Consider the following 26,904-nt stretch of genomic DNA (forward strand, 5'->3'; position numbering starts at 1 on the left):
CCCTCAACCTAGGGCAAGCGCTCGCCACCTGACCCTTGACTGCTTCTCTTGTCTACAGCACACGTGCTCAGCCACCTTACCCGTCACTCCCCTATCATAGTAAGCGAACCTCAAGGTCAGGTAATGAAGTACAGAACCCAAAGAAGAGATAATGCAAGACATGACGGCTTCCTTACAAATAGTAAAGTTATGGAAGTTAGCTTAAGAACAGCACCTAACAGCTTTAAAGCCTTTTTTGTTATATTCAAATCAGTATTCCAAAGGAAGCTAGGACTCAGATGAGGAGAGAGAGAGAAGCGGCTAGCCCGTACCCTGGAATACAGCCGCTTTCCCTGATGATTCTCCTTTCCACTGTAAACTCACCCTCTGGCCAACCTCTAACCCAGAGCATCCTGAAGCACTACAGTGAGGCACATGTATGACTACATAGGATCAGTGAAGCAATGAGAAACTGAAGAAACGTAAGGCATTGGGGAGATACTACGTGACACTATGTCACTCTGGCTGTGACACCCTTCAGTGGTGTGCTCCCTTGTGTGGCCACTTTCCTCAGTGTCACTCAGTGACTCCATTCTTTCTTCCTCACTGCTTCTGACACAACAGTGTTTCAGTGTCTCTATTCTGGTAATTTCTCAGACTTTCAACAATTTATATCTCAAGATCCTGTATAAAATTTATATGGCTCTGCCCATGTACCACACATAAGAAACCATACAGATGAAACAGGATTACTCACCATTAAAAAAGCCCTTTTTCTTTTCCCAGAGGTAGCTCTCAACAAAACTGACTAATCTTGCATCTAGTTGTGACTTCATCCTTCTTTTATGGAAGAACTAATGTTCTTCTCTCCAGTCTTATTTATAAGACCCCAGGAAAGGAAAGAAGAGAGAGAAAGAAAGGATAGGGCTTACTTAGATGCAGAAATCAGGAGGAGCAAGTAGTAAGGGCCACAGGAGCTACATGTGGGATAGAAGGAAGGAGCTCCCCTTGAGGAAATACCCAGCATGCTCTCTGTTCCTCCTGAGTGGGATTCCTTTTCAGATGTAGATAGCAAGAAAATTGGCAAAACATCTCTAAAGTGTATTGGGAAACTGCTTGATTAAATAATAACATTACTGTCATATTTTTAGATCCTAGTTTTCTCAAGCCAAACACAAAAAGTAACATTACATTAGGACAGAAAGGGAGGGTACAAGCAAGTATTTATCTAGAAACTCACTGTGGGGGAGGGGGAAACCCAGATTTTTCTTAAGTTTAAGTATTCAAGATGTCCTGGAGCAGGAGCTCTGTGAGTTCCTGACATCCTGACTGCCTGCCAGAAGCCGAGCACTGACACAGACCAGGTGAAGCAGTAGGTAGCTCGGCTGACCCCACTCACCCAGACCAGGGTCCACACAGCTCTTGGAACGACACTGCTGCCTTTGCCTTCCCACCTGAATTCTCCAGTGTCCACAATCACTTCTCCCACTTTGAAATCCAAATCAAAAAAATTTATGTACAAATTTTATGTAGAAATTGCAGAAAAGACGCCATGTGCCACTCAATACGTCAGAGGAATCACATCCCCAAAGACAGCACACAGCTGTCCTTTAAAGGACAATTCCTCCTTGGCATTCCTACAGATCCACAGAGCAATACAGAAGAGTCTTTCCAAAAGGGCAGCACACTGAAGGGTGCTAAAGACGACGACCTGCAACTGTTGAAAGCAGAAGTGTTCTTGTGGAAAAGGGTTAATGCACTCAAGGTTGTGTTCCTTTTCACTCTGGTAACAGCTCTGAGATGCGAGTTTGCTACCCGGAAGCTTTAACATAGTTCCCAAAGGGGTGTTAACATGATACACCAAAATAACAGAAGCCCAGTGGTAAACACGGGCGCCCGGATTAGAAAGCACATCCTATCTGGAAGAAACATGTAAGAGATCAGAAAATGGGTAAGCTGAGAAAAGCTTGCAAAGAGACTACTCAGGAAAAAGAAATACCCTGAAGGTTCTCAGAAAGTTATTTATAGATGCCATAGAGGCAGAAAGAGAGGTAAACACATTTTTCTGGTGTAAGATTTACCTTGAGCTATAGAGCACTTGCACTACTCTGAGGACAATTTTTAGAAAGGTAATAACAGACTTCACAAATAGTATGATTTGGTCTGTCACAGCAATTCAGAAATACTCCTACTTCATCAGCAATACATGAGTACAGCCAATCAAGCCTGCCTCTTTGTAATGATATATTATGTTCTTAAACGCAGGTGGACTCAGTAAGCCAAGAATGTCCAGGCTGGGGAATGGGTGTTGAACTCAAATGAAGGAAGAGCAAGACAAAGCCCATGAGCCCATTGTGATCTACTTGTACTGGCTGGTTTTGTGTCAACTTGACATAAGCTGGAGTTATCACAGAGAAAGGAGCCTCCCTTGAGGAAATGCCTCCATGAGATCCAGCTGTAAGGCATTTTCTCAATTAGTGATCAAGCAAGGAGGCCTCTGTGGGATGTTGTGTAGGAGCTTGGAAGACAATGTTGAGAACAGGGCAGAAGATGGAGGCCTGACTTGTGAAATTTCAGAGGGAAGATTAAAGACTCTATCAGGGCTGTTGCCGTTTTATGAAGATTCTGTAGTTCTGGTTAGCTGGGGCTGAACAATCAGCTGTGATTAACAAGATACCAAAACTACGAAAGCGAAATTTTTGCATTACTGGGACTATTGATGCTGGTTAGCTGGAGCTAAGAAATTAGTGGTGATTAAGAAGAGACCAGCATCATTGAGGTGACATCTCCTGGGAAGTGCTTTTTTAAGAGCACAAAGAGGCTGTGTTCCAGAGATAGCCAAGGTTGTACTTCGTGCTGTAGCTAGATAGGGTAATGTGTAAGAGTCACCCAGATGGCACTGGTTTTGATGGCATGAAGGGGTCATGGAGAGCAGCTGAGGCTCAGCACTGTGAGAGACCATGGAAGGCCATTGGTGAAGGTGCAGCTTTGGTTACAGTTGGTGGCTCAGGACTTGAAGGAGTCATGCAAAGGAGTTGAGGCTTGGCATCATGAAGAGAGTCTGGGAGAAGCTGTTGGTGAAGCCTAGTTACAGCAGAAGACAGCAGTGTTTTGGAGATGCCAGTATCATGAATGACCACCAAGAGCAGCAGCAGCAGTGGAGTACAGGCATCTGGAGCCTAGAGGACGAGCTGTGTGCTACAAAGGGCAGAGCTGGAGAAGTGACCCAAGCCCTTGGAGGAATCCAGAAGATCGTGAGTGGATCCCAGACACTGGACAGTTGGAGTTTGATTTTGTGACTTTTCATTGTGACTGTGTCCTAATATTTTTCCCTCTTAAAGGAAGTATTTTAGTGGAGCCCACAGTTAAGAGATTTTTAATTGTAAAAAGATATTTTAAAGGAATTGAAATTTTAAGAATTTGCAAAGACTGTGGGACTTTTAAAGTTATTTAGATCTTGGGGATGAATAAGAAAGTAAGGGTTGAGACTTAATAGCGATGTGTTTGTGTGCCAAGTTGACAAGGGGTCAATTGTACTGGCTGGTTTTGTGTCAACTTGACACAGCTGGAATTGTCACAGAGAAAGGAGCCTCCCTTGAGGAAATGCCTCCATGAGATCCAGCTGTAAGGCATTTTCTCAATTAGTGATCAAGGGGGAAAGGCCCCTTGTGGGTGGGACCATCTCTGGGCTGGTAGTCTTGGTTCTATAAGAGAGCAGGCTGAGCAAGCCAGGAGAGGCAAGTCAGTAAGAAACATCCCTCCATGGCCTCTGCATCAGCTCCTGCTTCCTGACCTGCTTGAGTTCCAGTCCTGACATCCTTGGTGATGAACAGCAATGTGGAAGTGTAAGCCGAATAAACCCTTTCCTCCCCAACTTGTTTCTTGGTCATGATGTTTGTGCAGGAATAGAAACCCTGACTACGACACTACTGAAGCAGTCCAGAGGGAGCACAAGCTCCTAGATGCTCAGAAACTCCATAATGAACAGCCCTTGAATGACCCAACTCAGCAGTAAGGGCAGCGTGCTGGTTATCTGGGACAATTAATTGTATTAGGTCTAAAACTCCCCTGCCCAAAGGAAAAGGCATCTCTGCCCCAGTCAGAACCCAGGCTCACAAACACAAGGGAAGAGACTACCACGGAGGCAAAACACAAGTTAACCTCAAGACCATTATGCTGATCTGAAACTAAAGTTTGGTTTTGTTTGTTTAAATATTAAGACAATCATCAGTGAAGTTTCACCACCCCAGCCCTTGCTAGGAGAACAAGTTCAGAGTCTAAGCACACTGGTCCGCTGTTAACGTACACCTTGGTTTTCTTACACAAGTGCTTACAAATTTACATGAAACATTCTTCCTTTAAACAATTCTTTCTTCCTATAAACAGGACTATACCTTGAGTTTGCTAAAAATTAGCATTTGGAACAGCTATGATACAATAGTAAAACTTCAGAATTCATTAAGTGAGGTAAAATTTACAGTAGCAGATTTTAAACTACTATTTCTAGATGTATTCCTTCAACTCCTAAGTTTGCTTCTAAGACCTTCACAGGAAGACAGCGACATCTCAATAGTTAGCTCAATTTAAAATCACTTTAAAAGTGTCTGATGAATAACCCAAGTGAGATGTATGCCTTTACGTCAACTCACAATAACACTAAAACGAAACGTGGCTTTCAAATCTCATTTTCTAGGTTCATAATACCAGTGTTTTACAAATTAAAATAAAAACAAACAAACAAACAAACAAACAACAACAACAACAAACCCAGTGTCCTAACATACATTTAGTGTGGCTCTCACTGCAAACAAAGGCTCCATTTTCTTTGGCTGTCAACCCCTTAGAGGAATGTAGATACAAAAAACTGTTGCTTAAAGAAAAAGGAAGCTGAAGCTGGTGAGAGATGTACCAGAAAGACAACAGGAAAGCATACGGCTACCCTTAGCATTAGGATGAATGTAGTGGCTATTCCTGGTGGTCAACTTGACTGTGTCTGGAATGAACTACATCTAGAACTGGAAGGCTCACCTATGATCTTAATCTGAAGGCTGGGAGATAGAAGTTTCTGACCCGGATCTTGGCATAGAGATCTGAAGGCATAGTGGCTATGGATTCCAGAAGGTGAAGACAGGAAAATCTCCAAGTTCAAGGTCATCTGGGATTAAAGATGTGGTGGCACACACCTTTAATATGGGCCACACCTTCTGCTGGAGACTTATATAAGAACATTGGAAGAAGGAAGATTTACTCTCTCTCTTCTTTGCCTGCTTGCCTTGTGGGATGGAGCAACTGCTAGATCCTTGGACTTCCATTCACAGCTACTGCTGACCATTGTTGGGAGTTGAACTGCAGTTTACTACCCATAAGTTCTGTGACTCTAGAGAACCCTAATACAAATGAATATAGCTTTCTAAAAAGAAACCAAAATTTTACCCTACTCTATAGTATTGATTAGCTTTCCGAAATATGCACAATATGGCCTTCTTGTCTCAGTTTCAAAAGGAGCTAGCTGAGGAACTACAACAGCAACACAGCAAAGCGGAGGGAGAGGGGAAGTGTTTGCTTCACGCTGCTGCCTCCTGAGAGTCAGGCAGTGAAGACCCAGCTGTCTGCTGGGCTTCTCAGAAGAAGCAGAATTAGCCAGTCTTTATTCATTTTAGGAATACAGTCACGCTGAGGGAATGAGAAAGAGGAAGACGGTCACCATTTAACCATTTTAACTTTCACATGCACTGTTTCTCTAGCCTTAACTGCCAAAGGTGTGGATAGATTTAACATCATTTTCTTGTGAAGGCACAAGAAAAACATCCAGGCTCGTGTGGTGAGTTACATACCGGGCAAAGAATGGATGAAGGCCCAGACGTCGTCGACTGTCCATATGGAGGGCTCAGTCTGTGCGACTGGGAGCAAGTCACTATTCTCAGGCATCTTCCTAATCCTCACATCCCGAAGCTCTCGCTCTCTTTCCCGCTCGCTCTGCCTTCGCAGACGGGTCGTCATAGCAGAAGGCACAGGATCTTCATGAGAGGCCACGTCTTCTTCTGCAGATGGATAAGTAATTGGAAGCTGGAAAATGCAGTACAAGTATAATACAGCATTGCACTTCCCTTGCAGTTCTGAAAAGGACATTGTACATTGAAGCAAGCTTTCTACAGACCTGCCTAAGGATATGTTCTCTTGCTGCCCCTTCAGGGCCACTTGGACGACGGCCCCGATGCCCAAGACTCTGATTATCAGGCTTACGATTCCAACGACTAAGTGCAAATTTTTTAGAACAGCTAACGTTGTACCTAAGAAATTCAAGAAAGAAAAATTAAGCAATATATGGGACAGCCCATAGTATTTAACTGTACCTTTAAAGTACAACCGTGACACAGTAAGTACTAGATACTTAGTATCTAGTACTAGTACCTCACACAGTACACCCATCTTATTAAATGGATTTAGTTATGCTTCAGGTCAAAAATGACCCCTGTGTATATCATAAAATATCCCTCAACATAATACTAGACACCCCTAACAAGGTAATGATATTTTCTCCTGATTATACAAAAATAATGAGAAACCTGCAAAATGCAGAAGATAATTTGCAAAGCAGCAAGAAAGTTCATCGTTCCAGAAGAGATACTTTATAATAAATAGTTCCAATGCTTATTCAAACTATTTTCAAGTAATATACTTAGAGTTTTGTTTTGTCTTATTCTTTTTAGTGTATATGGAAAGGAGTATGCAGATGTGTATTGCAGATACAGTAGCACATATGTGTGCAGACCAGGGTTTGGTTCTCAGCACACAATGGAGGCTCACAACCATCTGAAACCCCCTTGCAGGGATCCAATGTTCTCTCTTCTGCCTTGCACAGCAGGCTCACACACAGTGCACATATATTCTTGGAGGTAAAACAGTCACACACATTAATTTTATTGATAACTATTCTAGAATAATACAAGTAAGTTTGCTATGTTTTATGAACATGTCAGAGATGGAAATAAAGAATACTATGAGGACTAATAGACAAATGTGCCCTGAGAGCTACTAAAATAGCTGACACTCCTGCTGTGTGCATTATGGGCTTACCTGTGGGCTCAGCAATGTTTTGATTTCTAATTAGTACATCACGTGACCAAACTTACTAACACAGTTCTACAGTTAGCTCTCCAAGACTGAGAGCTACATAACCGTGTAAAGCCCAGCGGTGACTCGCCGACCTGACAGTCTCTCTTCCTTGTTCTCTCAGCCCTGCTTCACTGTGCTAGGCCCAATTGTCTAAGGAGGATCCTCAGACGTATACTATGTGCCTAGCAGTGCCTCTAGTATACAGACGTATACTATGTGCCTAGCAGTGCCTCTAGTATACAGACGTATACTATGTGCCTCTGGGAGCAGGGGGACGACAGGTATATTAAGTGTCCTAGTATGTTCTAAATAGTCAAGAGGGTTAGAATACCCTCCAAGACAATTTCCTAAACTTCCAAGTATTTTTAAACAGTATTAGAAAACTACTGTTCTTTCGCGTGTTTTATGCAAACTGAAATTCAAGTTAAAATATAAATCCAACATCATCCAATGACAGACCTGCCACTACTCATGAATAAACATCTGAGCAGTGGACTGAAACCATAAGTTCACTTTTGAAAGAAACCTGCTCCTATTCTATGCCTTTCCACATACACTTATTCTAAAGGTAAGTTCAACTAACTGTAGTTCTGCAGCAACTATACAAAATGGTATGTTCAAGCAGGAAATTCACTGGTTTCTTAAGAGAATGTAAATTTCAAAATAATCAACCTAAACACACCTAGGTCTTCCAAAAGATCATCAGGTATTCCCACCTGCTAGGCTATCTCTCCAGCCCCAATATTAATCTTTATAGACTATCTAGGCAAGCTGGTACCCATGCTATGACCCCAGCACCTGAGAGGAGAAACAGCAGGATCACAGAATGCTGGAGACCAGCCTGGTCCACATAAATCCAGGCCAGGCAGGGCTATAGAGCAAGATCCTACATAGAAATAATTTTAATTAATTAGTTAATAATTAGTAATTAATTTTTAAACCACAATACTAAGATTCTATAACATACTAATCATGCTACAGGAGAGATTCTCCACACCATATCCTTACACCAGATGATTGCTACTTCGATACAGGATATTATGAAACTGCAGTATTATACAACTTATCACGTAATGAATTCTAGTAATGACATAGCAGAGTAAACTGCTGTAGACGGCACCTGACCTTCCCTGGGTTGTCAGACCTCACTCCTACCTATGTTCAACTGTAACCTGTCTTGACTTTCTGCAGAAACGACTAAGAAATTACCAAGCACTCCAACATACCTTTTGGCACATGACATAGTACAGAATCGTTTGGACCGTAAAAATTCATTAGGATATCCCATTTTTCCACAGAATTCACACTTGAGTAACTCGCTATCCATTTCTTCCAATGTCTCTAAAAAAGGAGGAGAAAGGCCAAATATTTGAGTGTGTCAAACTTTCCTTCAGCCTCTAATTCAGTTATGTAACACAGTCAGACCAATAGTTCTTCACCTTTTTTGATTCCAAAGCTACTTGGCTAGGTTCTGAGAAATGAAGGTGAGTGCCATATACACACCATCCACTAGAAGGGACATTCAGATATTAGAGTACAGGATAGAAGATCAGGGAAACCCTTTAAATTCCTAATGGAGAGGAGAATGGCTTCCAATTGGAGAAACTCATGTTTATTTTAGTGGGACACATAAAGTATTTAACTAAGGGACCTGTGGTGTATAACCAATATTATAAAGGTATGTATAACCAATTTACAAAACTTCCTTTTAATATTAAATAAAATTAATTCTGCTTTTAAATCTCAAACAGACTCATAAGTCCAACTACTGGTGTGTTTTCCACGGTGTTCCCTACTAAGTAAGAATCTAACCCCAACCCCAACCCCAACCCTCACCTTCACTCTTATCTCCTGCTTCAGAAACAACACCAAAAGCAAACAGTTCAATCTGCATGACCTTTCCCAAAGAACTGAAGCAAGTGGAGAAGCAGCTGGCTCGGGCAGGGCTCGAGGCACATCCTCTTTACTAATGACATCACGGAGCAGGAAGTGGCCTTCTTGGTCTGTATTTTGTATGTAGTGCAGGGAATGAGACTTAGGGCTTCTCACATCCTAGGCAAATGGTCTACATCTTCAGCCCAGGAGTGGCCATTTAAAGGAAATTCTCTCCCTTGGTATGTTTGCAAGTATGTATGTAACCAGGTATGTATATGTACTCAACTACCTTGGTATGTATGCAAGGATCATTGATTTAGTTACAGTGTGGATAAAACTGTAAAACCTGTAAAAATTGTCCCTTTCGGGCTAGAGAGATGACTCAGCAGTTAAGAGCACTAGCTGCTCTTCTGAAGGTCCTGAGTTCAAATCCCAGCAACCACATGGTGGCTCACATCCATCTGTAATGAGATCTGACGCCCTCTTCTGGTGTGTCTGAAAACAGCTACAGTGTACTTACATATAATAATAAATAAATCTTTAAAAAAAAAAACTTGTCCCTTACACAGGGTCCCAGCTGTGGAGCAATTGTCAGCAGATAGTTTCTGGGTAAGGAGAGTCATTTTTCCTCAGGCCTGTGGCCCCTGGTAGTTTGCACGTGCTCCAATGGATTCCAACCCCATGTACATGCTGGTAGCACTAACTTAACTCAGTGGAGGCGGGGCACAAAGTTGAGAGAAGGAAATGATGGGGAAACTGTCTGGGAAAAGCTGAAAGGGACCATATGGAGTGCATTTAATCAAAACTCATTATATACATGTATGATATTTTCAAAGAACAAATTTGAATGTAGTTTCTAAAAAATGAAATATTCTGTCCCTTCCAAAAACCTAGAGCTGGCTGGAACAAAGGCGCTTGTCAGTCCTAACCTTCACGTCTACCCTTGGAATTTGCTAGTGACTCTCAGGAGTGTCGCCTGCACCTGAGCTGATGTGGAAAGCCTGGGCCAGAGACAGACTCACTCAACCACTACCACTGATGGAACTACCGAGAGACCATTCTGCACGTCTCTAAGCTTTGCTTCAGAGACTTTTAAAAATTTACACAACCGTGTAAATTACCTAGTAACATGCTACTACTGTTGCTATTGAGAAAGGGAAGAACACAAGCAGATGCTGTTTAAGAATACCATACCATTGAAGCAGGGCATCAGTTTATTCTCCATAAAGAAGCAGCACTTAGGAATGTCTACTCTAGCCAGGCTGGTGGTGCAGGCCTGCAACCCCAGTTACATGGGAAGCTGAGGCAGGAAGATGTCAAGTCAAGGCCTACCTGAACACCTTCATGGAACCCTATCTCCTCAAATTAAAATACAAAGAGACTAGGGATAGAACTAAGTTGTTAGCTACTTGCCTAGCACAGGTTCCAACCCCAAGACTGATTGAGAATAATAATTCCTATTCTAATGTTTGGATATATTTTTAACATTTGAGACAATGCCTTACAGCTGGATCTCGTGGAGGCATTTCCTCAAGGGAGGCTCCTTTCTCTGTGATAACTCCAGCCTGTGTCAAGTAGACACAGAAATCCAGCCAGTGCAGAGGCTACAATTTCACTTCTTCCTGTATGTACCCTCCACGCGCCAGCACACCAGCAATATTATTTCTTGTCCATTATAAACTGCAACTATCATGAAACATGTTATAAAGTTCCCAGAGTTCCGTGTTCCTCTGGTGTTGGTGCTCACCAGGGTGGTAATGGTGAGCACATTTTAGCTTCATTCACACGTGTTTTACAGAGGAGAGGAAGGAGAAGGAAAACCTAACCCTCCTCCTCTATTGCTTCTCATCTAAAACTCGTGTCCACACATGTAATCCACGTACAACTAAAAACGTGTATCTGAGAATTACATGAAACTTAATCACCATGGTGAATGAAAGCCACCCTCGTGACCTTGTTTGGGCCTGATTTAATCAGATAACTGTGACAGAGCATGCTTCAGGTACTGGGAAATATGAATATGGCTCAGGTATTACACCAAAGAATCTTGCTATTTAATTATTTTAGAAAATACCTGCTTTTAAGATGTCCCACTGTCTCGGTGAAATAAAATGACTACAATCCAGAGAGAGCAAAGGAGGAGGAATGAGAAGACAGTGGCCATGGGGAAGGGTGGGAGGGAGAAAAGCAAAGGATGCACGAGGTGAGGGTGGCAGCGCAGCTGAGCTGGGCCACAGTCCTGCATGAGCCTTGTAACGAGGATTCTTCTCCCCAGGTATGTCTGCAGCATTTCATGGTTAACAACCTTTTCTTACACGCGTTCGCGACCGGCCAGGAAAGACGCAACAAACCGGAATCTTCTGCGGCAAAAGCTTTATTGCTTACATCTTCAGGAGCCAGAGAGCAAGAGAGCAAGAGTGCAAGAACAAGAGCAAGAAAGCAAGAGCAAGAAAAAGAACAAGAACAAGAAAGCAAGAAAAAGAACAAGAACAAGAAAACAAGAGAGAGAAAAAGAACAAGAACAAGAAAGCAAGAGAGAGAACAGGAACAAGAACAAGAAAGCAAGAGCAAGAGAGAGAAAAAGCAAGAACAAGAGAGAGAGAAAGAATGGCAAAACCCCGTCCCTTTTAAGGAGAATTATCCTCCGCCTAGGACGTATTACTCCCTGATTGGCTGCAGCCCATCGGCCCAGTTGTCATCACAAGAAAGGCAGAACACATGGCGGGAAAACTGCCCCTGCACGTGTGCAGATTATGTTTACCACTTAGAACACAGCTGTCAGCGCCATCTTATAATGGCAAATGTGAGGGCGGCTCCCAACAACCTTTTACATCAGAAAGAATCAAACTGAACTTGAAATAATAACCAAAAGTTAGTAAAAGTCAAGTGTTACCCTATCACAGGCTTGGTTGTTCAAATAAGAAGTAAAATGATGAATACTTTGCAAAAGTTTATAAAATACCAACTGACAGGTGCCATCCTGTCAGAGCCAAAGGGAATGTGGGTATTTGCTTACCGACTTGCCATTTTGCTAAACTTAACAATGCATGGAGACACACAATATAGTAACACAAGCTCAATAAATATTTGTAAAAGAATAAATGAATTTTAGACATAGTAAGGATAATTACTAAGGGAAAGATGTTAATGAGTTCACTATTTTAAGTCCTGACTAAATACATCAAACAAAGCAACAGCAACTGTAGGATCATGATCAAAATGATCAAGAACAATCTCTCATGAAGATCCTCCTACATGATACAGCTAGTTTGCTTTGTTTTGTTGGTTAGTCTTTCTTTTTAACCACATTCAGAGCCTCATTAGAAACAAAACAAGAAACACAGTATAAGCATTTGCTGGTGTTAAACAGGAGACTCAAGGCAGAGAACATCATTTTTGTATCTTCCCATGTTTGTTTTCCCCTCAGACATTTTATTGCTTGGATTTATAAGGGATATTCAGTATTAAAATAGAGTCAGTTGAGGAGGAGTCTTTCACAGTAAGGAGATTAACAGTACTTTTCTCTCTCTCTCTCTCTCTCTCTCTCTCTCTCTCTCTCTCTTTTTGGGTTTTTCGAGACACAGTTTCTCTGTGTAGCCCTGGCTGTCCTGGAACTCACTTTGTAGACCAGGCTGGCCTCGAACTCAGAAATCCTCCTGCCTCTGCCTCCTGAGTGCTGGGATTAAAGGTGTGCACCACCAACGCCCAGCAGTACTTCTCTCTCTCTCCCTCTCTCTCTCTCGCTCTTAAGATTTATTTATTATTTTATCTAAGTACACTGTAGCTGTCTTCAGATACACTAGAAGAGGGCATCAGATCTCATTACGGATGGTTGTGAGCCACCATGTGGGATTTGAACTTGGGACCTTCGGAAGAGCAGTTGGTACTCTTAACCACTAAGCCATCTCTCCAGCCCAGTACTTTCCTCTTAAAACAGATGTTATCATCTATTGACTGACAAGAACATCCTTAATGTAACTGGAATATCCATCTAGTTACAATAAGGACAGCACGGTTGTAGGATATTTGATCACATTGCGAAACCTGAGATTATGAACTGGAAAAACCTGTTTCTTGTTGTGGTGTGGCTCAGCCCCAGCACACAGCTTTAATCTAAGAACTTCCTGTAAACAAAAGCTAAATAAAGTCAAGATCAGTCAAGAGGTGGAGCAAGCAACCAGCTGATAGAGTGAACATAAGAAAGCCCAGGAAAGAGAAAGCAGGCTCTTTTGAGTTGAAGGATATTTAAGACAGCATGGAGGAGAAGGAGAAAGGGGGGAGGAGGAGGAGTAAGAGGAGTTGTTTCCTTCTGGAACACTGGTAGGTAGAGTAGGAAGGTTAGCTGGATGCTTTCTCTGCCTCTGAGCTAGCAGGCTTTCACCACAGCATCTGGCTCCTGAGTCTTCACTTGGTAAATCAAACATTTGGGATTTTGTTTTAAAAACAACATTTTGGCACTCAGTGTGGAGTTTGAACCCCAACCCTGAGATTAAGAGTCTATGCTTTACACAACCTACATATGCTTGTTAAAGAAAAACCTAAAATCTCTATCTCATATCAGACATCACAGTAACAAGTCTAAAACCAAATACACAGATGTTCTTTATTTTTAAGCAAATTCAATAAAATATTCATGTTACTTAGGTCTGCTTTTTAAAAGCAAGAATTGGTTGTCCTGATTCAAAAAAATGTTAAAATACTTTCTCTCGTGTATGATAGAGCTTGCCCTACCTAGACATCAAATCAACATCAATGTTGTTGGGCTTTTTTGTTGTTTAATTATAAGACTGGTTTGCTTGCCCATTATTCTAGTCAAATACATACAGTGAGTATGTAAACAAATCTGAATTCTTTCCAAGTGCAAATCTATGGAGACTAAAAAGCCACACCCTATTTCAAGAAGTAAAAGCCTAGATTGAATAAAGGGTTCATGAGATCCACAGACCTTCAGCCATCATGTCTTCTATCTCTGTGTCGGATGAGTTATCTGCATGCTTTGTGTTATTCTGTAACTCTGGCTGGACACACACAGAGTTTACCACCTGATTATCCAAGAGAGGCCTCTTCTTCACAGGTTGTTCTATCAGCAGTGATGATCGACTCACCTGTAAATGGAAAAAGAGAATAAAAATAATATCTAAAAATAATTCAGAAATAAATGAGTTTAATTTTAAAATGACCCCTTTGGCATGAATGCTATCTGTGATATTTACTTACTCGGTGATCAGATCCAATCATTAAAGCGACCAATTATCCCTCAAGTAAAAGGTAGTCTATACACACACACTACTGCTAGCCAGTAGAATATATGCTGCAGGGTCTGTCAAATAGATTGTACTGCTGCTTTAGGCATGGAGCTTTTAAAAAGCCTTACAATCAAATGACTCTTTGCATGTTTAATATTGAAAGAGAAGTGATCAGATGACCCCCTCACCAAGGGAAAGCAAAGGCCCTAACTCTCAGTGTACTTGGGAGTTGAAGGGGAAGCAGCTGATGTTTGAATTGATGTATTTTGTAGTTCTAGGTATTGACTCCAAGGTCTTGCACTGAGCTATACCCTCATCCGTTGCCTTAGAATGTTTTTCAGATCACTTCTCACTACGTAGATCCTCTTGCTCAGCCTCTGTCCAATGCTGGGTTTATATTCCTATGCAACATCCATGCGGAGCCTAATGTTTCACAATATTATTCAGCAACTATCTCTTTTTCCTAGTACCTTGAATACCCAAGACTAGCTCTCTAATTCATGGTTGTATCCAGACATTTTGTAATTTGGTAGTGAAGATCAGTCATGAGTGTGTTCAAACTTGCATAGGGATACTTTACCTACAAGATGAGCCTTCTCCCCAGTTCACATTGCCCCCAGACTTTTTTTCCTATATCTTTTTCTTAATTATTATTAATTATTATTAATAATTATTAATTATTTTGAGAGATAAGCTTGCTAAGTTATCCAGACTGGCCTTGAACTTGAAATCCAACATCAACAGCCTAATTAACTAAGGTTACAGGCATGCACCACCAGGCCCAACTTAAAATTGTAAAATTAATATTACTCTGATGATGATGCTAAGTGAAGGGGAAAGCATGTACCACCGCACACATGTGGACAGCAGGGAACAACTTTATGGAGTTAAGTATGCTGTTTCTACCTTTATGTGAGTTCCACAGACCAAACTCAGGTTGCCAAGCTAGCATGGAAATGGCCTTTACCTACTGTGCCATCTCGCTGGTGGCTTTTAAAAGTACAGTAACACTAAACAGACTGGACCAGAAAACAAATCCCCTTTGGCACGTAAAAACCAAAACACTAAGTGTACAGAACAACAAAAGAATATTAAAAGCTGCAAGGGGAAAAGACCAAGTAACATAGGAATGCAGACATATTAGAATAACCCCTTACTTCTCAATGGAGACTCTAAAAGCCAGAAAGGTCTGGACAGAGAAGCTGAAGACTACAAAGAGCAAAGATTTCAACATAGTCTTCTACACCCATCAAAACTTTCAGTCACAATACGTAGAGAAAATAAGACAACTCATTATAAAACCAAATTTAAGCAACCTCTATCTACAAATCCAGCCCTACAGAAGGTGCTAGAAGAAGAACTCCAACCTAAAGTGGTTAAAGCAAGAAAACACAAGGAATAAATTATCCCAGACCAGCAAATCAAAAGAGAAACACACATACAAACACACACACCACAACAGAAAAATAACAGGAATAAACAAATATTGTTCATTGATATCTCTCAATATCAAAGTTCTCAAATTTCATAATAAAAAGACACAGACAAATGGATTTGAAAACAGGATCCACCCTTCTTCTGCTACATCCATGAAATATACATTAATATCAGCAATAGACATCACCTCAGGGTCCAGCATGGAAAACGCATTCTGTGCAAATGGATGTAGAAAGTAGCATTTAATATCTTACAAAATACTAGTCAGAAAACAGTAAAAGACCCTATATAAACAAAGGAGAACTCCACCAAGAGGACATTGCAATTCTCAACATCTATGCATGAAAAATGATGGCAACTACATTTATAAAAGAAACCCTACTACAGCTTAAATCAAGTATCGCCTGTCACACACTGAAGTGAGAGACTTCAATACTGCCTTCCGACAAGTGGGCAGGTTATCCAGACAAAAACTAAACAAGGAAAACACTGGAGCTGACCGACGTCATCTACCTAAGGGACCTAACAGATACTTATAGAACATTCCATCTAAACACAAAAGGCTACACCTTCTTCTTAGCACCTTATGGAACTGTCTCTAAAACTGGAGACACAGTCAGACATAAAGCAAGTCTCAACAGATACAAGAAAATTGAAAAAAACTCCCTGCATCCTATCTGACCGCCAAAGGCTAAAAAGTGTCTATATTAAAAAACAAAAACAAAAAGCCAGGCGTGGTGGTTTAATCCCAGCACTCGGGAGGCAGAGGCAGGCAGATTTCTGAGTTCGAGGCCAGTCTGGTCTACAAAGTGAGTTCCAGGACAGCCAGGGCTATACAGAAAAACCCTGTCTTGAAAAACCAAAAAAATAAAATAAAATAATAAAAAATAAATAAAAAACAAACAAACAAAAAAAACATGGAGAGAGCCAATAATAGTAACTTAACAGCACACCTGAAAGCTCTAGAAGAAGAAAAAAAAGAAGTCACACCCAAAAGAAATAGACAGAAAAAAAATTTAAATTCAGGGCTGAAATCAGTAAGATATAAGCAAACAAACAAAAATACCCAAAAAAAAAAAAAAAAAAATCAATGAAACAAAGAGTTGATTCTTTGCAAAAATGAGTAAAACTGACAAGCCCTTATCCAAATTAACTAAAAGGTAGAAAAAGAAGTTCCAGTTTAACAAAGTAGAGATGAAAATAGGAACACACCCACAGACCCCAAGGAAATCCAGAGAATCAGGAGGAAGGCTTTACAAACCTGTACTCTATTAAATAGGAAAATCTAAAAATGTCTAATTTTCTTGATACATACCACTTACCAAAGTTAAATAAGGATGAGATAAGCAATTTAGACAAACTTATAACCTCTAGTGAATTAGAAGCAGTAGTTAAAAGCCATCCAATCAATGAATGTAAGCCCAGGGCAAGATGGAGCTAGCACAGAATACTACCAGACTTTCAAAGAAGGTTTAATGCCAATACTTGTCAATTTATTTCTCAACACAGAAACAGAAACAGCATTGCCCAATTCATTTTATGATGCTACGGTCACCATGATACTCAAACCACATAAAGACTCGATAAAGAAAGAAAATTACAGACCAATTTCCCTTATAAACATAAATGCAGAGATTCTTAATAAAATGACTACAAACAGAATCTAAGAATACATCAAAAAGATCATCGACCATGATCAGGCAGGCATCATCCCAGAAATAGAGAGATAGCTCAACATACATACATCAATAAATTTAGCCCACCATATAAACAAACAGAAAGACAAAAACCACATGATCATCTCATTAAATGCAGAAAAGACCTTTAACAAAATCAGCACCCCTTCATGACTAAAGGTCTTGAGATATTAGGGATACAAAAGATACCTAAATAAAGGCAGTTTACAGCAAGACCACAATCAACATCAACTTAAATGGAGAGAAATCAGAAACAATTCTACTAAAATCAAAAACAAGTTTGTCTACTCTCTCCATACTATACAATATAATTGAAGTCTTGAAGTCTTACCTAGAGCAATAAGACAACTGAAGGATATCAAGGGGATACAAACAGGACAGGAAGAAATCAAAGTATCTTTATTGGCAGATATACATTCATACAGATATCATACATAAGTGACCCTAAACATTCCACCAGGAAACTCCTATAAGTGATAAACATTTTCTACAAGGTAGCTACATACAAAATTAACTCACAAGAATCAGTAGCCTTCCTACATACAAAGGACAAACAGGCTGAGAAAGAAATTAGGGAAACAATACCCTTCACAATAGCCACAAATAGTATAAAATATCTTGGAGTAACTCTAACCAAGCAAGTGAAAGGCCTGTATGAAGCCTTTGAAGAAGTTATCAGAAGATGAAAGCTCTCCTATGCTCATGGATCATTAGGCTTAACATAGGAAAAATGGCCATCTTACCACAATCTAAAGATTCAATGTAATTCCCATAAAAATTCCAAAACAACCTTTTTTTTTTACAGACCTTGAAAGAAAAATATTCAACCTCATATGGAAAAACAAAAAACCCAGGATATCTTTAACGTCCTGCACAATAACAGAACTTCTGACAACATCATCTCTGATCTCAAGCTCTAGTACAAAGCAATAGTCATAAAAACTATATGGTTGTTGGCATAAAAACAGACAGGTAGGGGCTGGAGAGATGGCTCAGTGGTTAAGAACACTGACTGCTCTTTTCCAGGGTTCCTGAGTTCAATTCCCAGTAACCACATGGTGGCTCATAACCATCTGCAATGGAATATGATATCCTCTGCTGGTGTGTCTGAAGACAAGGCACTGTACTCACATACATAAATAAATTTAAAAAATAAAGAAAAATAAACCCACACATCTTTGACCATCTGGTTTTTTTTTTTTTAAACAAAGAAGCCAGAATTATACAATGAAAAAAATAAAGTATCTTCAACAAACAGTGCTGGTCTAACCAGATGTCTGCATGTAGAAGAATGTAAATAGATCCTGGCACAAAACTCAAGTCCAAGTGGATCAAAGACCTCAACATGAAATCAGACACATTGAACCTGATAGACAATTAGTCTTGAACATACTGGCACAGGATGCAACTTCCTGAGCAGAACACCAATAGCACAGGAACTAAGATAAACAATTAATAAATAAGACCTCATGAAACTGAACATCTTCTGTTAAGACAAAAGTCACCTTCAATAGGACAAAACGACAGAATGAAAAAGGTTTTAACCAATCCCACATCTGACAAAGGGCTAATATTCAAAATATATAAAGGACTTAAGAAACTAGACACCAACAAACCAAAAAGTTCAATTTGAAAAATGGTGTACAGATCTAAACAGAGAATTCTCAACAGAGGAATCTCAAATGGCCGAGAAGCACTTCAAGAAATGTTCAACATCCTTAGCCATCCACTGAGGAAATGCAAATCCAAATGACTGTCAAAATGGCTAAGATCACAAACACTCATGAGGATGTGGAGCACGGGAGCATGCCTCACTGCTGGTGGGAGTGCACACTTGTGCAGCCACTCTGGAAAGCAATTAGGCAGTCTCTCGGAAAACCAGAAATAGATCTACCTCAAAACCCAGCTATAGTACTCCTGGACATATACCCAAAAGATGTGCCACTATACCACAAGAACATTTGCTCAACCATGTTCACTATAGTTATACTCATAATAACCAGAAAATAGAAACAAACTAGATGTCCCTCAACCAAAGAATGGTTAAAGAAAATGTGGTACATTCACACAAAGGAGTATTACTCAGCTGTTAAAAAAATATCATCATGAAACTTGCAGGCAAAATGGATGGTACTGTAGGGAACAAGCAAAAGAGACTTATTCTAAGTACTACCGTTTCATTTTTAGACTCCATTCAATCATAGGAAGAAGCTAAATTCAAGGTCCCAAGTCCCAGGGGAGCTGGGGACTTTCCAATAGCTAACAGCTTCTGTTGTAAGAAAACAGTCGTCAGAGTCCAGGTAGCTCAAGGACAACTTCTAAGGAGACATCGTCTGAGTGCAGACATCTCAAGGGCAACTAGTCCATCTTGATGGCAGGGTCCCACAAGTTCATGCTCCCAGGCCCAGGAACCCACTCCTCACCTGACTGGTGAAAACTCCCTTGCTCAACCTCTCATATCAAAATGTGATTGGACAATACTTCAGCCCACCCTGCTCCCCCTTGCTTTATTAACGCGTCATGCTTTAATCCTTTAAGTATGCTGTGCAGCACTTCTACAGGTCGTAGTTTAGCTCCTGAGTCTGTTCTGTGGCCAATTTTTTGTCAACTTCATTGAGCTTGCATTTGAGTTATGTTGGGTTTATGTTGGATTAAAGCAAACCCCACACACTACAGAACTAGAAAATTTCACCCTGAGTAACCTAGACCCAGAGAGATAAACATGGTATGTACCATAAGTGGACATTAGCTGTAAAATAAAGGATAATCATGCTATAATGCAACAACCCAGGGAGGTTAAATACCAAGGAACGAGTAGCACATACACCTAGGACAGAACCAAACAAGTCTGGGAAAAAAGAATGTCAATAAAATGATCCCTAATAATAGTCCTAGGAAAAAGGAGGCTAGCATGCTTCATCCAGCAACTGACGGAAACAGGAAACTGACGGAAACCCACAGCCAAATGTTAGGTGGGAGCTCAGAAGTCTGTGGAAGAGAGGGATGAAGGATTGCAGGACCCAGAGGGGTCAAAACACACACACACACACACACACACACACAATCAACTAACCTGGTCCCATAAGTGTTCACAGAGACTGAACTGACTCAAGGAGCTTACGGGTCTGACCTAGGTCCTCTGCATGTGTTAGTTGTGTAGCCTGGTCTTCTTGTGGGACTCCTAACAGTGGGAGCAGGGGCTGTCTTTGACTCTTTTGCCAGTTTTTGGAACTCTTTTCCTCCTGCTGGATTACCTAGTCTAGTCTTTTTTATTTTTTTAAGGTTTATTTATTATTATATCTATGTACACTGTAGCTGTCTTCAGATGCACCAGAAGAGGGTGTTAGATCTCATTACAGATGGTTGTGAGCTACCATATGGCTGCTGGGATTTGAACTCAGGACCTTCAGAAGAGCAGTCGGTGCTTTTAACCACTGAGCCATCTCTCCAGCCCCCTAGTCTAGTCTTTATACAAGGTGATGTGCTCAGTTTTACTGCAATTTGATATGCTACGTTTGTTTGATATCCCTGGGAGGACTGGCTGCTCTTTTCTGAAGGGAAACAGAGGAGTGGATAGAGGTGGAGGACTGGGAGGAGAAGAGTTGGGGAAACTGTGGTCAGGATGTAAAATAGGAAAGAAAAATAAACAAACAAACAAACAAGTAGAAGAAAAAGTGAAGCTGTAATTGATATTACAATGGTGACAATCAGTAATAGCTATGGCTAGTAAATCTAGATACATTAACATATTTAATTCTGACACATCATAAAAGCATCCCCATCAGACAGGCAAGCAGAGTTAAGATCAGAAACGGCTAGTACAAAATGTCTCAGGCCAAGCAGAGGTGGTACACATCTTTAAACACAGCACTCAGGAGGCAGAGGCAGGTGGATCTCTATAAGTTAAAATCCATCCTGGTCTACAGAGAAAGTTCTAGGACATCCAGGGCCACACAGAGAAACCCTGTCATGAAAAACCAAAGGGGGTGAAAAAGTCTCAGAACCTGTACAGAGAAATACATTAAAAGATTAGACAGCTAAAATTCTACATTTAAAAACAAGTCCATCTTTAAACTTAAAATTACAAGCATTTTCTTAGAGAACAATAGTAGAACATTGTTTTAAGACAGTGTTGTGTAACTAAAAATAATTTTAAAAACACAAATAAGCTTCTGACTTACAGGAAACGGCTCCAGCCCCTCCTGAATCACAAAGCCTTCTATAACGTGGGTCAAAATCTGTGGTTTCACAATAGCCTGTGGAGGCTTGTTTTCCAGGCTGGGAGTGCTGCTGGCCAGAGAAGTGCTGCTGCTCCTGGTGGAGGCAGCAGGGATTAAGAGGGGAGGTGCAGGAGCAGAGGCATGGGTGGGGTCTGATGGAGACTTGATCACGGAAGCACTGACTGAGGCCACAGCAGGCAACTCCACTTGCTCTGAAAGAAAGGGGATTTCCTGGTTAGCCATGTGCCCTACAGAGATGAAAGGGCTTAGGAGTGAGCACATCTACTGCTCTCCAAGAACATCGCACTGCTGTCTCATTCAATCCATACAACATCCCCACTCTATAGACTACACTAATATGCTCAAAATTAGCACCTAATATTTTATTCTTATTTTCCCCATAGAACCTGCAAATGCCCTAAATATCATCTCAAGAAAAACTACAAAAGTTGTCAATTGAGTTTCTATCTGCTTTTAAGCTACATAGATAATAAATATCTTACTTTCCTGTCTATTCCACATGATTCAGATGGCTATATATTCACTTAAAAAATTCAAAAGGACCCCCAAGTCCATAGAAGTAGGAACTTCAGTGATTTGGGCAGGTTACGGCTGCAGCCTCAGAGCAGGGGCTCTTGTGAATCCTCTCAGAAGCTGCTGCTTTCAGCTCCTGTGTTGTGAATCCTCTCAGAGGCTGCTGCTTTCAGCTCCTGTGTTGTGAATCCTCTCAGAGGCTGCTGCTTTCAGCTCCTGTGTTGTGAATCCTCTCAGAGGCTGCTGCTTTCAGCTCCTGTGTTGCTGTGTGTTGACTAGGGAAACGCTGCATGAGCACATAGCAGGCCCAAGTAGACTTGGCTGAAAATGTCTATTGAGAAGGAGTCACTACTCACAGTAGCATCCACCCTTGACTGTAGCGCTAACGCAGAGAGGTGGAACAGCTAATATGTAGGCTTTTAGTGAGAGCAGAACTCGGAAGAAAGAAGGCATGCGTACAAAAGTCACTTGCCGACCACTGGTGTCATGGCCAGTGCTTTCATGTTGCACCTCACTTAATGCTGAGATTAGAGGCACTGCCATCATGCCTGGGGCTTTCTATATGGTGCTAGGGACTGAAACCAAGGCTCTGTGCATGCTCAGCAAGTACTCAGCCCCTAACATAATCTCCTGCTAGTCTGATTTATACTGTGTGTGTGTGTGTGTGTGTGTGTGTGTGTGTGTGTGTGTGTGTGTGTGTGTGTATACAAGCACATACATGAAAGCATGTGTGAAGGTCAGAGGACAACCCTGGATGTGGATCTCTGATTCTACTTATTTTTAGACAGAGTGTTTTTGTTATTTGCTGATATACACATGAGGCTACCTGGCCCTCCCTCGAGTTTCTGGATATTCTCCTGTCTCCTCTAACTATGGGAACACTGGGATTATAGGTATGTGCTGCTGTGCCTAGCTTTATGTGGACTCTGGGGATTTGAACTCAGGTCCTCATACTTGAGCAACAAGTGCTTTACACACTGGGCCATCTCCCCAGTCTCTTATTCTAATTTTTAAATAAGAAATAGCTAAAACAGGAATGTGAGTTGGCACATGAAACACATCTGTATTAGCCAATAATAATTATAATGCTTGAAACATCACGTTTTCTTTGGGTGGTAGTAAAGGTTTTATAAACCAATAACTTTACACTGCTGTTAAAGAATTTTCCAAGAAAACAAGAATTTTTATTTTTTAATAAGACAATATTCTTCATACATTTTAAATTTTTAAATATAATCTATCTTTTGCTATAGTTAACAACAGTAATGGTTAGTTTAATGCTATCTCTAATGGAAAAAAATTTTATTACTGACATCTATCAAATAGAATCCTCTGTACTTTGTATTTCCTCACCTAACAAAGGATGTTCGGATGTCAAGTCCTCTCCCCTCCCCACAGTGACAGCTGCTGGAGACAAGGTGGGGGGTGGGGGGGTTCTGTCCATCCTTGCACACTCATCGGACTCCTCTGGCATTTCTTCCTCACACACATCTTCTACTTGATAAACCTGCAATGACAAGCCATACTACCTTGAAATATTTCCAAAAATGCATTTAATGAGGTATTCTGAATTTTGAAATTTTTAATTCTAAATGCACTAAATTTAGAAGCAAAGCAAACCACAATGCTGACAACCTGAAAGGAGAACTTTGGAAGCACTCACAAGAATGTTTTGAGACCCCGTAGTGTGTCACGGAGAGCAAGCTGTGAGCCAGCTACAGAAGCTTTCCAAAGTGACACTGGTCACATCTGAACAGATTTTTTAGAAAAAAATTCAAAAAAAGGGTATTTTGCTTTACATAATCAAATAACTATTTTAAAAACACCATTGATTCTGTTCATTTCTATCTGTTATGAATCAAAATAGGTGCCAGCGCTTTTTACACTCAAAGTAAATTTCCAAAATAATATATGTCAGGCCAATATATTGCCAAGGAAATTATATGCAAGATTACTCATTATTAAAGACTGTTATGAAAATTACTATTAAACCACAGTAAAGCCAGCAATGATTTTTTCATTCCCTTTCCGTTGTATTCAAGAATCAAATGAACTTTTAGAAGCTAGTATGATATATGCAGAAAACATCTTTCTTTACCACAGTAGACACACCCTAAGATACATACGATCTATTTTGGGTCCCCATGGGAAGGTTTAGCCCCTTTTATCCAAGTGTGAAGATTTCCTGAAGTACTATGACATCAAAATCACAGAGAGGGAGCCATGAGACCATGAAATTAGAACAAAATTACCCACCTAACACTTTATTAAATGTAAGGATTAAGTTTCAAAGTGCCTCTGGAAAATAACAGATGAAAGTACTTTGCCTGCTTGGTATTTATGAAAGATGATGCTCTACTAACACAACGCTGTCAAACAGCTCATTTCCTTCCCTGTGCCAAAGCTTTCTCTCAAATTTACAAAGGTTGAGACTTTTTTAAAAATAGATTTAACTAATTAAAACTGTAATAAATCTTAATAAAAAAAACCTGAACATTCATAAAATAACTTTAAGTGGCATCCAGTGTTACATTTTTAGTCAAATTGTTGAAAAAGTTTGATAATTTTAGGTGTCTAGAATTAAATATGAAAATAATCATGATTTCTGAACCTGGCATAAACCATGTAAAGTACTATGAAGTTTTATTTATGAAGATATACACGGCAACAAGTGATACTAGTTTAAAAAAAAACAAACGCCAACTCTAAACATCTATTTAGAATAAAGTAAACATCTGTCCAGGAATGGTGGCACAGCCTTGTAACTCCAGCACTTAGAAGCCTGAGACAGAACACTGAGCTCAAGGCCAACCTGGGCACACAGCAATACCGAATAGGAACAGCAGCAAGAAAAAACAAACATATGACCTCCCTCAAAAAAAAAAATTCCTTCTAAAATCCCACTAGACTCATTTTATACTTAACATGATATCTTGAACTATTATCAAGTTCTAAATAGGCAAGAAAAAAAAAAATTAGCAAGATACCTTTTCACAACCCAGAAACTAGAAAACAGTTTCACCAAAAGCGTAACCTCACCAGTGGAAGTGGTCACCGGCACTGTATAGCACACAGTGAATGGTCACTAGTGTCTGCTCATGGTGACAGCCATGTTTAATGTGAGGGTAAAGGTCAGCACAGACTAAGTCACTGCCCTAAACAGCCAGGGCTAACAGAGACAACAATCAGCAACCACAAAGCAGACCTTCCTGCTTCCAGGAAGGCACAGTGTCAGCTCACACGAGTGGGACCCAGACAACTGGCTTTATTAACAGTGCCATCTAACCCATTACATTCCCTACAAAGAGCATGACTACTAAGCTGCCACCGCTCTCTTCACCCTTGACACTGCCATGTACTGCTAACCAGCTACTTACAATATCGCTTAAGGAATCAGGGCTTGCTTGACCATGAACAGAATTATGATTTTTGAAAAGTATTTTTTAAAAAATAAAAGGCTATAACATGAATAGCACTGCTTTTCAAATTTCCATCAAGGAACACTATAAAATAGTTTTCATTCTCAAGATGAGGTTAAATACAGAGATCTCTCAAGATGAGGTTAAATACAGAGATCTCTCCATAATCTCCCAAAAAAAGGAAAACAAGTTAACAGGTAAATAACGGAGGCAAAAGAAATGTCACACACATCTGGTACAGTCAGCACAAAAACCATCACAACACGACAGCTAAACTACTGGGAAAGGCAGTTAGCTGGAGGTTTTGCTCACAAGATCATTACGAAACTTGCACAAGTTCTATTTAGCTCGTAACTATAACTATTCTAAATATAACGCAGACCACCAAACTTACCTCAGTAAAGTCCATATTCCAATCTGTCTCCCTTTCCTAAATAAACTGAGGAAATTTGTTCATTAGTTCTAAATCATCTACCCTCAACATGTCTGACTTACACCTAAATCTCAACTTAAAAAAAAACAAACCTATTTCTTTTTTAGAAATATCTTTTCTGAAAACATACTGATTTAGTTTGATAATTCACCTTTTTCATTCAAATGTTTATATCTTATTGGAAAGAAATATATCTGTATTTAAGCACTTGAAATAATCAAGGGTGGTTTTGATTTAAAAAAAAAAAAAAAAACCCTTTTAGTAACAACAACAAGAACAAAACAGCCACTTAGTCAACAGCTGATATGAAAAGAATGGAAAGGAAACTAGCAGGCAGACAGCAACAGAGGAAACTTCCAGAAATGACAGTGGCTTTGTGTTTTCAAAATAGAAAGCAAAGTCAGCAAAAGAGACCCAATAATATTTCTCACTAAGTGTTTTTTTTTTATTTTTGGCACTTCTACCCTAAATATGTTGACCCAAAGTCCTCTTATAAAAAATAATTTTAAATAATATGGTTTATAGAAATTTTATTGTTTACTCATTAAAAACCAAACACTGAATTAAATGTTGAGAAAATTAAATTATATTTGATTCCTTTGAAAGTACTGTATTTTCCCTAAACCTTTGTTCTTCATGGTTTTCTTTTGGCAGTACTAGGGATTGGACCAGGGCCTGACACATGCTGAACAAGCAGTCCACCACTGAGCTACATCCTTAAGACAAAACCTGTTGTTATGTGCCCTAAAAACCTATTAAAGGAAAAGGCAGAGGCATAATTAAATGGTAAATTTATCTAGTGTTTCTTTCTCTTGGGCTCTGGCGTTCCAGGGTAGTAACAGGGAGGGCTGAGCAGCACCTCTACTCCTATTCAGATCACTTAGAAGGATAAACTGGGGACTAAGAGTCAAATGTCTCTACTAATGAAGACACTGCAACCCCTTTCCT

General features: G+C 40.2%; 1 protein-coding gene across 15 annotated transcripts in view; it reads right to left on the minus strand.

Moving 5' to 3' along the window:
• Phc3 (polyhomeotic 3) overlaps positions 1-26,904 on the minus strand; it is a 70,185-nt gene that overhangs the window by 8,987 nt on the left and 34,294 nt on the right. For 11 of the 15 annotated variants that reach the window (XR_389591.2, NM_001165956.1, NM_001165954.1 and 8 more), the window contains 6 exons: positions 23,458-23,611; positions 21,532-21,782; positions 13,916-14,075; positions 8,322-8,436; positions 6,137-6,269; positions 5,814-6,045 (listed from right to left, as the gene is read on the minus strand). Coding sequence is in view for 11 of the 15 variants with exons in the window: in NM_001165956.1 (NP_001159428.1) it covers positions 5,814-6,045; positions 6,137-6,269; positions 8,322-8,436; positions 13,916-14,075; positions 21,532-21,782; positions 23,458-23,611 (1,045 nt within the window). In the remaining 4 variants the exon portion in view is untranslated. Of the gene's footprint in view, positions 1-5,813; positions 6,046-6,136; positions 6,270-8,321; positions 8,437-13,915; positions 14,076-21,531; positions 21,783-23,457; positions 23,612-25,938; positions 25,963-26,904 lie in introns of those variants that run through there. The other 4 variants (XR_389590.1, XR_003954324.1, XR_001783690.1 and 1 more) reach the window with 2 other exon arrangements.

Source organism: Mus musculus, chromosome 3, assembly GCF_000001635.26.
Source record: "Mus musculus strain C57BL/6J chromosome 3, GRCm38.p6 C57BL/6J".
Lineage (NCBI taxonomy): Eukaryota > Metazoa > Chordata > Mammalia > Rodentia > Muridae > Mus > Mus musculus.